Source organism: Pipistrellus kuhlii, unplaced genomic scaffold (assembly GCF_014108245.1).
Source record: "Pipistrellus kuhlii isolate mPipKuh1 unplaced genomic scaffold, mPipKuh1.p scaffold_m20_p_6, whole genome shotgun sequence".
In the NCBI taxonomy this organism is placed as follows: domain Eukaryota; kingdom Metazoa; phylum Chordata; class Mammalia; order Chiroptera; family Vespertilionidae; genus Pipistrellus; species Pipistrellus kuhlii.
The window spans coordinates 29,744,234-29,757,804 of NW_023425562.1; the positions used below are offsets into that span (position 1 = coordinate 29,744,234).

The 13,571-nt window shown below is 39.2% G+C and overlaps 1 protein-coding gene across 1 annotated transcript in view; it reads left to right on the plus strand.

Annotated features, from left to right (window-relative positions):
* The window catches only part of LAMA1 (laminin subunit alpha 1), a 130,762-nt gene that overhangs the window by 42,817 nt on the left and 74,374 nt on the right, over positions 1-13,571 (plus strand). The window contains exons 6-15 of the mRNA XM_036419056.2: positions 525-614; positions 1,513-1,630; positions 2,606-2,784; positions 3,504-3,609; positions 6,440-6,600; positions 7,604-7,744; positions 9,189-9,362; positions 10,838-10,939; positions 12,154-12,365; positions 13,107-13,218. Of these exons, the coding sequence (XP_036274949.1) occupies positions 525-614; positions 1,513-1,630; positions 2,606-2,784; positions 3,504-3,609; positions 6,440-6,600; positions 7,604-7,744; positions 9,189-9,362; positions 10,838-10,939; positions 12,154-12,365; positions 13,107-13,218 (1,395 nt within the window). The remainder of the gene's footprint in view (positions 1-524; positions 615-1,512; positions 1,631-2,605; positions 2,785-3,503; positions 3,610-6,439; positions 6,601-7,603; positions 7,745-9,188; positions 9,363-10,837; positions 10,940-12,153; positions 12,366-13,106; positions 13,219-13,571) is intronic.

Sequence of the window (13,571 nt, forward strand, 5' to 3'; positions counted from 1 at the left end):
TTTTTTAGGATTTTCAGTAGTGTGGGGTTTGTGTGTGTGTTTTTTTTAAATATATTTTTATTGATTTCAGAGAGGAATGGGGAGAATGAGAAAGATAGAAATATCAATGATGTGAATCATTGATCAGCTGCCTCCCGCATGCCCCCTACTGGGGTTTGAGCTCGCAACCCAGGCATGGGCCCTTGACCAGAATCTAAACCGAGTCCTGTTAGTCTGCAGGCCGATGCTACCCACTGAGCCAAACCAGCTAGGGCAATAGTATGACTTTTGAATGACTGCTTTGGTTTAAGATTCAACCAAGTTGAGAAATTCTTTTAAACTTCTTTGGTTTCCATTGATAAGTTAATGAAACATTATATATTTTAATGCCCACAAAAATTCATTGTGCATGATATGTTTTAAAATATATATCTAATTATCTTCAGATTATCAATAACAATTGGGATATTTGTTGGAGTACCACCTTTTACTTTTTAGTGCAATTAAATGAGGTTTTAATTTTGTCTGTAACATTTTCCCCTTAGTATTACTATTCAATAAAAGACATCTCTGTTGGAGGAATGTGTATTTGTTATGGTCATGCCAGTAGCTGCCCATGGGATGAAACTACAAAGGTGAGTTCCAGTATTTCATTTTGCTAAAACATCAAAATGGAAGTTGCAGCTATAATGTTTGCATTGTGCTTTTCCATTCAAGGCAAATGTAGAAGGTATAAAAGGATTTTCTGATATTTTAATTGGTTTCATTTTTTTATGATTGTTGTTAGATCATCATAAACTTTCATATTTTTTCAACAATTTTATTTTGCTTTCTTTGGAAAATATATTTCTAATTAAATACTATTTTGTCATAAAATACACATAACATAGAATTTACCATTTTAATCAGTTAAAACTGTACCATTCAGTGACCTTATGATATTTGAAGCTCTTCTTTCTGAAAGAGGCAAACAAAAAGCATGTGCAGTTATAATTTATGTTTACATTCTTTTAAAAGAAGGATTCCTCTCCTCCCATATTCTCCCTCTTCCATTTTTGTGGTGCTAAAATCAAGATAAAGTTGATCTATTTTAGCTAATTCTCAGTGAATAAGATGACATCTCTCTTCTCATTTTAAATTTGCATGAAGTTACTTCTGATTTCTTTTCCAATCTGTGTGTTAATTTAACTCTTAAATAGGATTATTCTCTTATCGATGCTGAAAATATGTAGATGAATCTCAAGAAACTTATTAATAGAACTCAAATCCTTAAAATCAATGTCTCTTTTTTGAAAAACTTTTCTTAATTAACTCATATTTTAGTTTTGCTTTATTCCTCCTCACTTTCCCTTTGTAACCCATTCATGTATGTATATTTTGCTCTTACATATAAAGTTGGCTTTGGTATAGTCATCTATCCTCAATTCTAATGTCTTGCTATGTATTTGACTGTGAGACACTTCCTTTTAAAATAAATTTAAGAAAAACATACAGATAAGTTTTTAGGTACCATTTTGTATCCGTGTTGCCTAGAAACTACGGTGTCAATGTGAGCATAACACCTGTGGGGAGAGCTGCAGTCGCTGTTGTCCTGGGTACCACCAGCAGCCTTGGAGGCCTGGGACCATTTCTTCTGGTAACATGTGTGAAGGTGAGTCCTCTGAGTATGCTTAAGTGTATGGTGACTTATCAATATTTGTAATGAATAAATAATTTCCTTTTAGGTAATTAAGTAGTTCCCAAATCGGCAGGTTACTTTAATAAAATTTAGACTATTTATTGAAACCTGAATTTATGTTTATGGATTTGTTATTTTATCTAAGATTCTCCTTCCCATAGATGAGTGTATCCTTTATTAATTTGGATTTAATTTTCAAATAGGCAATATAGTCATAAGATTCCAACACCTAACAATATATAAAAGTATATAGCAAAAGCATTACTTTCTAGCTCCATTCTTTCCACTTTTTATTATTTCCTAGTATGTTATTCCTGAAAGTTTTATAAAACAAAATAAGGCATATATTGATATATTCTTGCCCCTCACACAGATTATACGCAGAACCTGAGATACTATGAGTGCCATTCAATGCATTGCTTTTATACTTAACAATAGATATTGAATGAAAATCTTTCAATTTTTGCAATATGAAATGCTAGGTATTTTTAATTTAATTTTTAAATTTTTATTTATTTTATTTATTTTTGTCCATCTGTTTTTAAAAACAGTGGCACTGAATTCCATTATATATGGATGCAACATAATTAAAATAGCTATCGTGGGTGTTTTGATCATTACCAGTCTTTTGTTAACATAAGCCATGATGCAGTGGTTACCCCTGTCTATGTCATTGAGAAACGTGCAAGGACTTCTGCAAGATATAATCCCAGGAGATAGGCTGATGGGTCAAATGACAGTGCACTTATAATTATGGTAGCTATTTCCAATTGCCATGCATACGATTGCCCATATCAATATTATTTATTCTATAATTTTCAGTTAATTTATAGTCATAGAAACTTACATAGGTTTTCCTTACATATTGTTATATAACAATATATTGCATATTAATTGTAATATAACAATATATTACATATTAATTGAAATTCAAAAATATTCTTTTAGAATGTAATTGCCACAATAAAGCAAAAGACTGCTACTATGATGAAAGTGTTGCAAATCAGAAGAAAAGTTTGAATACTGCTGGACAATACAAAGGAGGAGGGGTTTGCATAAATTGCCTGCAGAATACCATGGGAATCAATTGTGAAACCTGTATCGATGGATATTATAGACCCCACAAGGTAAGATTCCTCCCCCCCGCCCCCCCATAGCTGAGCTTCATTGTCTTCGTAAAGTGGAAAGGAGACTTCCCCAGGTGTCAACGTTAACCTTGAAGGCTCATTTTCTTTTGTAATATTTCTTTTATATTATTATGCTAGTAGTGTTTTCCAGATATAGATTTCATACTCTATCAGTCTTGTTTATTTGCTCAGATTAGGATGTCTACTTATTGTTCTTCAACTTGAATCTGGGGACCGCTTGGCTGTGTAATCTCAGAGTTTTATAACATTGTCAATGCAAAGAGTCAGCCAATAACTAAACAGCTCTATTTTGCCCATAGGAAGTGCCTAGCTGATCCTCAATTGACTTGGAATGTAGTTGTTCATGAATCACTGTGGTGGTCTGGTCATAAGTGACCAGATGCACATGTAAGTGATGCTTACCTGTGGCTCTGAGAGTCAGCAGGGGGTGGGGGAGGGCAGTGGGTTGTAGTGATGAAGGGAAAGGATGGCACTAAGCTAATGAATCTAGCTGCTGTCGCCATCAGAAAGCTGATTGGGCTTTCTAGCTTGAGTTTACCTTATCTTCCTGAGACCTGCACCTCTTGGATGCACAAATCATTGTGTTATTCACATCCTGGATAAAATATCACATTAATGATGCTTTGTCATTGATATTATTGTTGATATTATTGCTATTATTTATAGTAAAATAATCCAGAACAATCCCTGCCTTTCAGGTGTCTCCGTATGAGGAGAATCCTTGCCAACCCTGTGACTGTGACCCTGTGGGGTCCCTCAGTTCTGTCTGTATTAAGGATGATCTCCAATCCGATTTACAGAAAGGTAAGTTCTGCTTGTAATCGATTTCTTTTTCCTTTCTGTCTTTCTTTCTTTCTTTCTTTCTTTTTTTTTTTTTTTTTTTTGTGTGTGTGTGTGTGTGTGTGTGTGTGTGTGTAAGATTTATTCATAGTGAAACTGTAACCAGACAACAAAAGGGTTCAGGCTGCCTGTCACTACTTCAGCCAACTAAGCAGAGTCAGAGTTGAATTGTATATGAGCATTTATTCCAATAATAGTGGCATTATGGGAGAGCAGCAGGTCATCACAAAAATCTGCTCTGCACCCCACCATAAGCCAGCTGCTTATATTAGATAGAAGGACAAAGATTAAGTGGAGAAGTAGGAATTACAGGCATGGGAAAGTAGGCACAAGTCATGCTGGCTCAGGGGAGGGGAAAGTTGCAGTTGCAGGAGGGCAGGCGCCTCCGGGGACCCTGGGACCAGATTACCAGTGATAGGGGCAGGGGTTGTAAAGAGCAGGTGCCTTCTGGACTAAATTGTTTTGGCCATGAGGTTGTAAATCTTTCCATACTGATAGGCAGTTCTCGGGAAGGAGGATGGACTGCATTCCGATGTTAGCTCTCATGTCTCAGGGAGAACAGCTCTCCGTGAGGTTAGAATGTGCTTCCTCTAATCAGAACAGAACCATCATGGTTAACACAGAACATGACTAATATTTCTTATAATTAGTTTCCAATATTCTGTTTCTGCCCCTTAAAGAACTATGACTGTTGTGTAGTAATTTGGTGATGTGATTTCCTATTGATTCTTTTGTTCACCAAACATTTATCAAGTACCTAATGTGGGTCAGGCAGTTTTCTAGGACCTAGGAACACATACTTGAACAAGATGATCAGGGTTCCTGCTCACAGGCGAACTCTATGCAAACACGTGCACTTGTAGTACAATGCCAGGCAGAGTTAAAGGTTAAGGGCCACAGGAATAAAGCATATTCAGGATCATGATTGAACTGATATAGAGTGTGGAGATGGCAATACTGAGGTGATGAAATGCCATTTGAGAGGTTAATTGAGCATTTGATGAAAGAAGAAACAAGGCTTATTTAAAATCATTCGTGGAACACAGTAAATAGCAATAATTTGATTTAGCTGTTGGAAGACACAGGAATGTTGCATACACCTCCTCTCACAAAGCAAGCAAATCCTCCAGTTAACTCTGTAAGAGTCAGTGTTGTTTTTATTTCAAAAACGCTCCAATGGACATGTAAATACCTAAGTCTCCCAAATAGATTGCTTCTGTTCAGAGACTTCTGTGACCCCATCAAAGTCTTGGTCACTGGCAGGTAAAGCGGATAATGACCTGCAGGAAAGGAAGTGCCAACTGTGGGGCCCGCTGCCAATGTGAAGGGTCCATTACACATTTGAATTGATTCTTAACTGCCCTGTTAATGAGCGGATGATGACAATGATAATGACATTTACCCTTGTTTGGGTTCACTTAAAATAGATACATATCATTTTAACTTTCAGCCATACAGATAGAAATCATTTAACCCATTTTACAGTCAAGGAAACACTCACAGAGCAGTTAAGAAACTTGGCTGAGGATATAGAACCAGGAAGTTTCAAAACTGGCATTAAAAGCAAAGACAGTGCTTATTGTCCCTGACCATCTATCTGCCTCTGTGCTTAAGAAATAAACAAACAACCCCCAAACCCTCAAACTTTATGCTATGATATAATTCATTGCTATAATATAGAGTATACCTATTTCATATGTATAATGCTTTTTAGCATATTCATGGGTGCAAATATCACCACAGTCCAATATTGGTGCATTTTTACCATCCCATAAAAAAACCCAGAGCCATTCCCCATTTCCCTCCCCTTCCTCCTGGCCCTGGGCAACCACTGACTTACTTTCTCTCTTTAGATTTGTTTATTCTGAACATTTCATATACATAGAACCATACAATATGTGTTTTTTTGTGTGTGTGATTGGCTTCTTTTACTTAGCATAATGTTTTCAAGGTTCACCCATGGTGTAGCATAAATCAGCCCTCCCACCCCCGATCCTTTTTTTTTTTTTTTTTTTTTTTTTTTTTTGCTGAATGACGGATATTCTATTGTATGTATATTTCACATTTTGTATATCCATTCGTCAGTTGAATATTTGGGTTGTTTACTAGTAGACTTTCTGGCTGTTATGAATAATGCTGCTTCAAACATTGTACAGTGTTTCAGTAGATGTATGTTTCTATTTTTCTTGGGTAAATGCATAGGAGTGGAATTGCTGGACCATATGGTATTTTTATTGATTTTATAGAGAAAGGGAGAAGGAGAGAGATGGAAACATAAATGATGAGAGAGAATCATTGATTGGCTGCTTCCTGTACTTCCCTGTCCCTCACTAGGGATCAAGCCTGCAACCTAGGCATGTGTCTTGACTGGGAATCAAACCGTGACCTCCTGGTTCATGCTCAACCACTGACCCATTCTGCGGAGCCATGCTTAACATTTTTAGAAGTGTCCAATGGTTTTCCAAAGCTGCTGCACCATTTTACGTTCCCAGCAGTCTCCATGCTTTCATCTCTGTTTTTTTTCTTTAAACCAGGGGTTGACAAACTGTGTCCATGCAGCATATCTGACAGTGCCTGTTTTTGTAAATAAACTTTTATAGGAAGAGAGCTAGGCCCACCGGTGTATATATTATCTATAACTGCTTTCAAGCAAAAATGGCAGAGCTGAGTATAACAGACGCTGGCCAAAAAGCCTAAACTACTTACTTCCTGGCCTTTTACAGATACAGTTTGCTGACCTTGCTTTAAACATCTTTTCCCTTCCTGTTGGGTTATTGCCCCTCTTTTCTTCCAGGGACATGGCCAGGTCAATGTCCATGCAAGGAAGGTTACACAGGAGCAAAATGTGATCGCTGCCAGTTTGGCTACAAGGGTTACCCAGCATGTGTCCGCTGTGACTGCAGTCTGGCTGGCAGTGTGAACGAGGACCCATGCTCAGAGCCTTGTCTCTGCAAGGTACGTGGAGTTAAAGCTGCCCCTGCGTTTCCTTTGAGGTTTCTAGGAAAAGGAAAACATTCCTTTGGTTCAGAGGGCCAGCTCCTGAGCAAGGCGGCAAGGTGTAGGCAGAACTCCCCACTCTCTTCACACCTTCCTGAGAAGTGCGATGGTACAATATATTGGCCACAGGGTATGTCCTTGGTCTTACATGGGCACTTGGTTTCTTTTTTGGTGCCTCTGGGGAATGGCTGTATATTTTCCAGAAACATTTCTGTTACTTCCTCTGTGAAACCAAGCACTGCATTTATGAGGCCTTGACTATCACTTCTTCAATGACATTGTTTTTCAGTTTTATGTTTGGAACAGAACCAGGAAAACATTAAATTTCTAAGAATGTTCATTAAAGGCAGGTGGCTAGGGAGGCATATTATTTGGCAATCTGATACCAATAACCATTTTCCCTATCATTCTAAGGACTTTCAATATAATTTATGTGCTTATTTCCAGGTAAGCTGAGTCTTAGGCACATGCAACAAATGACTGAAATAATCTTGAGCATTTGTAAATAAGACAAATAGTCACATTGCCAAATAACATCAAAATATTTGAAAGATCAGCAAAGCTAGGAAATTCAAAACAAAATAATACAGAAGTGCCACCTATCTACAGGATATCCAAAAAATGTATACACACCTTAACAACTGATATCTCAATTTTGGAAATGAAATGTACTTTAATAAACACTGCCTTTGTAACTATTCAAAGTGTGTGTATACAGTTTTTGGGACACCTTGCTCTAAGAGTCTCAGCCTCATTCTTGACTACAAAAATCAAATGACAGGTATTTCAAAATATCTGTTCTGGAAATATTGACATCATCAGGCTTCACATTACTCTAAGCATGTTTTTATTTACATTTTTTTCTGAATCACCAAACACTTCTTTTCAATATTATGTTAATGTGATTTTTATTCTGTCCACCTACTGGTTTCAAAAGCTAATCTTTCATTCTAATTTGCAGGAAAATGTTGAAGGGAAACATTGTGATCGCTGCAAGCCAGGATTTTATAACTTGAAGGAAAGGAACCCCCAGGGCTGCTCTGAGTGTTTCTGCTTTGGCGTTTCCGACGTCTGCGACAGTCTTTCCTGGCCCATCAGTCAGGTGCGGGCAACGGCCAGGAAGTGGGACTTAATAAATGTACCCCGGTGCCCTGCCCAAGTGGCTTAGTTGGTAGGAGCATCATCCCATGCACCAAAAAGATTGCGGTTCTATTCCCTGTCAGAGCACATCCTAGGTAGCGAGTTCCATCCCCAGACGGGGTGCATATGGGAGGAATCAATTGATGTCTCTCTCTCTCTGAAACAAATAAACATATATATAATCAGGTGAGGATAAAAAACAAAAACAAAACAAAAAACACACACACGTGTCCTTCAAATGTTAACATACCTAGAAGTTGTGTTATAAAGCCACAGAGCTGATTTTTCCCTGTAATTCCTCTCTCCTTCATTTGGAACGACAATGAGTATCAATCCAAGACAGCCTACTACTAAAGTGTTGCTACAGTGTCTTCCTAGGTGATATGTTTGTCCCCACATACATGTCCCTATTGAAAACAATAGGATATTAAGGTACTGTAGACTGCATTGTGTTTAAATTTGCTCTGTGGGAAAATGCATCCAGTTGTGGGATCGGATCTCACATCCTCCCCCTCCCCTGCCCACACTGGTCTCAGTCCAGGAAGCACAGAACATGGGGACCTGCAGAATTTTCCAGTTCAAAGAAGCTGGAGTGGGTGGGAACAGCAGCAGGTGGCACAGGGTTGATGAGGGTAGGCAAATGATCCCTACTTGTTTTGGGAATGAATTCTGGAGGGATGAGTTCAAGGGGGAGATTCAGCTTGTGACTAGCAGGGAACAGTGTGATGGTAGGAGGTCAGGGAGGAGCTGCAGAGGAGGACTTAAAACCACCTCTACTCCCCACGCCCATCTCAGGAGACCTGTATTCAGCATCGGGTGGGGATGAGGATGCTATTCACTGAATCTCCGGTCCCTCCTTCCCTTACCTCCCATCAGGATGGTGAGGAAAGGGGCAGTTGAGGGGAGGGAGGAGAAACTTTTAGCCATGCCTGAGAATGGAAGTGAATTCCTATGTGTGATCACTTGTCATCTCTATGTAGGTGACAGGTTGAGAGGATGGGATCTGAAGGCTATTTTTATTCACTTTTCGGCATTAGGCTAAAAAGCAGGGGGCAACAGCAAAGGAGAAGTCATGGTTAGCAAAGTTAATCTATTCAATGCATTTATTCAGTTTTTTGCTATTTTTTAATCTAAAAAATGTATCTGTGATCTTCACAAATTTGCTCACATATTTGTTTGCACTTGATCTGGATTTGGGGTAAGTGTGGCCCCTACTCAGGTTTTTCTGGCTGTTTGGCAAGTGAAAGGGTCACAGGTCTTGAACTTCTATGGGCCCAGGTATTAAACTGCATTCCTACTTAAGCTTTCCAGCTCTCTTTCATTGTGGACATATTAGCTCTAGCCTGGGATAAATCTAAAAGGACTTCTACTCCAAATTCTAAAATTCTTGGATCCTTTTTTTAAAGGTGAAAGATATGTCCGGGTGGCAGATCACCGACTTGATCAGTCTGCGTAAGATCCCATCTCAGCAGGACGCCTTGGGTGGGCGTCATCAGATCAGCATCAACAACTCCGCGGTCATACACCGGCTGACTTCCAAGAATTACTGGGCGGCCCCGCAGGCCTACCTCGGAAATAAGGTACATCTTAGACAAAGGTCTCGGAGCACATTAAGAAAGAACTTGCATTGACATTTTAAATCAAATTATTGGTCACTTGAGTGTTTGACAGAAAATCATACAGCGTTTACCTACACCTGACTCGCAGGGTCTTTTTTTTTATCCTTGTTTGGCTTTTTGTTACATGATGAAACGGGAACTTGGTTCTTCCTGGCCCGTCATAGACAGTCTGTTGTGTGAAGTCTTGTCCCTCCTCCCGAGACAGACCTGCTGTCCTTTGGGTCCCTGGTTCCCTGGGTCATGTGGGCCTCCGTGAAGTGCAGTCACATTCCCATTTTTTAGTCAGTTGTGTGCTTATTTTAGTCTGACGTATAGAAGACTCTTGGAAAAGCTCTGCATAGGGGCTATGGCTATGCCCCCTGGTTTCATGATCACGGTGATGATTGATCACATAAAGTTCAGGTTGCTCACGTTTAGGAGCAGGCAGAACGCTTTCCATTTTAAGAACATACTAAAGGGGATTCTACAAAGTGGAAAGTTGGTCAACATGATGTAACTGTTTCCTTCAGTGACTTTGTCCCATTTCCCCCAGTTATTGATATAACACTGTTCTGCAGAATCTGATTATTCTGAAGATATATTCCGTGGAATCTCTCTCAGTAACTATAGTGCTTTACTCCCCTTTCTCATGAGTTTGGTGTGTTTTAATGTAATGCTATGTTAGGTCATGAGTTTGGTGTGTTTTAATGTAATGCTCTGTTAGGTCATGTAGCTTGGGGAATTGCTAGTTAACTTGATGACTACATTTTTATTTTATGGATCATTTTATATATGTTTATATAGTGTCTATTTTTGGAAATGATTATTTTCCCATTAAATTATAACCATAGAAGATGTTTTCTTTTTATAGTATGAGTATATCATCAAAGGTCAGTAGTTTTTTTAAATTTTTTGTGGGGGTGTTCTTGGTTTGTTCTTTGTCTCTTCAGATCACCTCTCCAATTTTATAGTATAAATATTAGATTCTGAACATTACATTGTTATAACATACCTGGCCAAAATAAAATCCTCTAGTTCTTTCTTTAGCTGAACAAACAGGTTTCTTATTATTCTACAGACAGCACAATGAGGTAAAAATTTTGAGATTATAGTTGTGGATCAAACTCTCCATCCCCTAGAGAATTTAAGTGAGATAAATCTATTCTATGATTAGCAGACATTTATAGTATTTACCTTGGGACCTCTAAAAAGGAGTACATTTTTCTTTGATGTATTTAACAATGTCCTGCATTTTTGTAATGGCCATTAAGCAAAACATTCGTGTGTGATGCTTTCTTTTCACTGCCTTTAATGTGAGCTTCCTCACATATCATGGCCCCTCAACCTTAAAGCCTGGGTGTTTCCAGATGGCTCCTAACGACCACTTCTCCTAACTGAGGGGCTACGGTCATGCACCTCCCCACGCCTTGGTGTTCACTCTCACCTAACCATTCCAGCTGACTGCATTCGGTGGCTTCCTGAAGTACACGGTGTCTTATGATATTCCAGTGGAGACAATGGACAGTGCCCTCATGTCTCATGCCGATGTCATCATTAAGGTAATTGCTTTTGCATTGGTTTGGTGGGATGACAGTTGTATGACACAGTGTGGCTAAGCGAGGCCACAGTGGCAAGGAGTTCATGGCCACTTAGCAGTGATTGGCCTCTTCTGGCTACCAGGAGATTGAGTGTGAAAATTCTGTCATTGGGCCTGTTTCTGGAATTGCCTCAGGGCAGCACCTGTCACTCCTCCCTACAGCTGACTACCTTGTCACATTTTATTTTATTTTTTTATTTTTTATTTTTTTAAATATATTTTATTGATTTTGTACAGAGAGGAAGAGAGAGGGATAGAGAGTTAGAAACATCAATGAGAGAGAGTCATTGATCAGCTGCCTCCTGCACACCCCCTACTGGGGATATGCCCGCAACCAAGGTACATGCCCTTGACCGGAATCGAACCTGGGATCCTTCAGTCCCCAAGCCTATGTAATGCTATGTTACATTGAGCCAAACCGGTTTCAGCAACCTTGTCACATTTTAAAGAAAGATGAGTTTTGCTCTGACATGGAACTACCTTTAAGGCCCCTTCCCCTCCTGCCACATTGCCCCCGCAATATGGCAGCAGTGCCTGATGGGACAGGAGACACATTATCATGTTTGCCCTCAATCCTCACCCCTCCTGTCCCTTGTCCCTTTCTCCTCACCCTTCTTCTTCCCCATCACACAAAGCTCGGTTTGGTGCATAAGGTTCCCAGGGTGGTCAGAAACCATTTCGGATTCTGGTCTGGAGTGTCTGCCTGCACCTCTCCGTTCCCTTTAGTGCCCTGTCCCTCCAGCCCCAACCTGCAGCACTTGGAAACTACGGGCCAAACACACATTTTGTTAACAGCAATCTTTAATTTTTAACAGGAAATTTAACAGCAATTTTATGAAAAGTAGGAAGTATATTTACTTTTTCTACTTTTGTTCTTCAATTAAAGGGTAGGGTTATCAGATTGGTTGCTTTGAGGAAAACTGCGGCAAATGCATGATTTTTTTCCCCTGCATCCTAGCAAAAACACACACACAGATTTTAGATTTATTATTCAAATCCCTATGAGAGGAATACAGTGAAGCATCCCTGATAGTCCAGGACCAAGAGTTACAGACCCCAGTACCCAAGGACCTATGCACGAATGAAAAGCCATGTTGCTGATTACAAAATTTGTTTTCATTTTTTTGATCATGGCATGGAATTATAAATATATTTCCTCTTGTTTCAAAATGTTAGGGGAATGGACTCACTCTAAGCACCCAGGCTCAGGGCCTGTCCTTGCAGCCCTACGAAGAGTACCTCAACGTGGTCAGACTTGTGCCTGAGAACTTCCGAGACTTTAGTAACAAAAGGGAGATCGATCGAGATCAGCTGATGACTGTCCTGGCCAATGTGACCCATCTCTTGATCCGAGCTAACTACAATTCTGCAAAAACAGCTCTTTACAGGTGTGTATAGAAAAGGAGGGTACTTCACTCTTGTCTTGATCATTATATATTTTAAGCTTAATATATTTTACTCAAGTATTTTAAGGACACAGCTAGTAGCATCAGCAGTCTTTTAAGGTTATTTTTATTGCTATCATTTTAGTGAAGATGTCAGACTATTTGTCAGAATAATGTACCTCATAGGAGACAGACTTGACATCAGGGTGAGGAACTTTCAGGGTGGTTTTCTCAGAAATGCCTGATGAGATGACAGTTGTCTGGGCAACACTGCACCTGGTTTTTACCCCCCCGAGGAAAAACAGTCTTAGGTTTTACAGTCTATTTAAGCTAATGAATCTATCCTTAGTCATTTTACTATTTTGAGAAGATCAATTTCTAGCAGTGCTAGGCTAAGCATAATCATTGGATGCAGTGAAAACAAATGCAGAATTATGTATTTATTATTAAGGAAATTTATCTGTATTACAGATGAGACAATTGACTAGATTAATTTTTCTGAAGTGTTTTAATTCTGAATGGGTGACATAGACTGTCTTTATGTAGCAGTGCATCTTTGTGCCAAATATCGAAGGCATTTCCAAGGAATTATGAAAGCTCCAGAAAGTATATTATGAAAATCTTCACTGAACAACAACAAAAAAGTCATATCACCATTTTGTTGGATTTGTCTTTAAGAATCTGTCTTCCTGTTAGGTGTTGTTTGTAAATAAGTGGGATAACGACCCCTGTCTCTGTGTGTAGGTTGGATTCTGTCTCTCTGGATACAGCTAGCCCTAACGTTATAGATCTGGCGCTGGCCACCGAGGTGGAACACTGTGAATGTCCCCAAGGCTATGCAGGGATCTCCTGCGAGGTAACACTCCTGTCCTGCCTTCTTCCTTTTTCTCTTTCTTATGGGGAAACATGCATGGAAGGTGATGGAATGATGCACATTTGAATTTTAACTTTAGAAACCCAGCGTTTCTAAACTTCAGACTTTGAGGGACTATAGGGATATAGGAAGCCATATTGTTTGAAGAAATCTGGTTCCTCTGGAAGGACACTATCCTGAGCTCTTTTTCTGTTATCTCTTTTAATCCTGGCAACAAGCATTCAGGCAGGTACTTCTATGCTTTCTGTTCTGCAGATTAAGAAACTGAGGTAGATTAAGAAACTGAAGTGGTCAAATCAGAATTTGAATTTCATCCTTCTGTTAAACATCATATG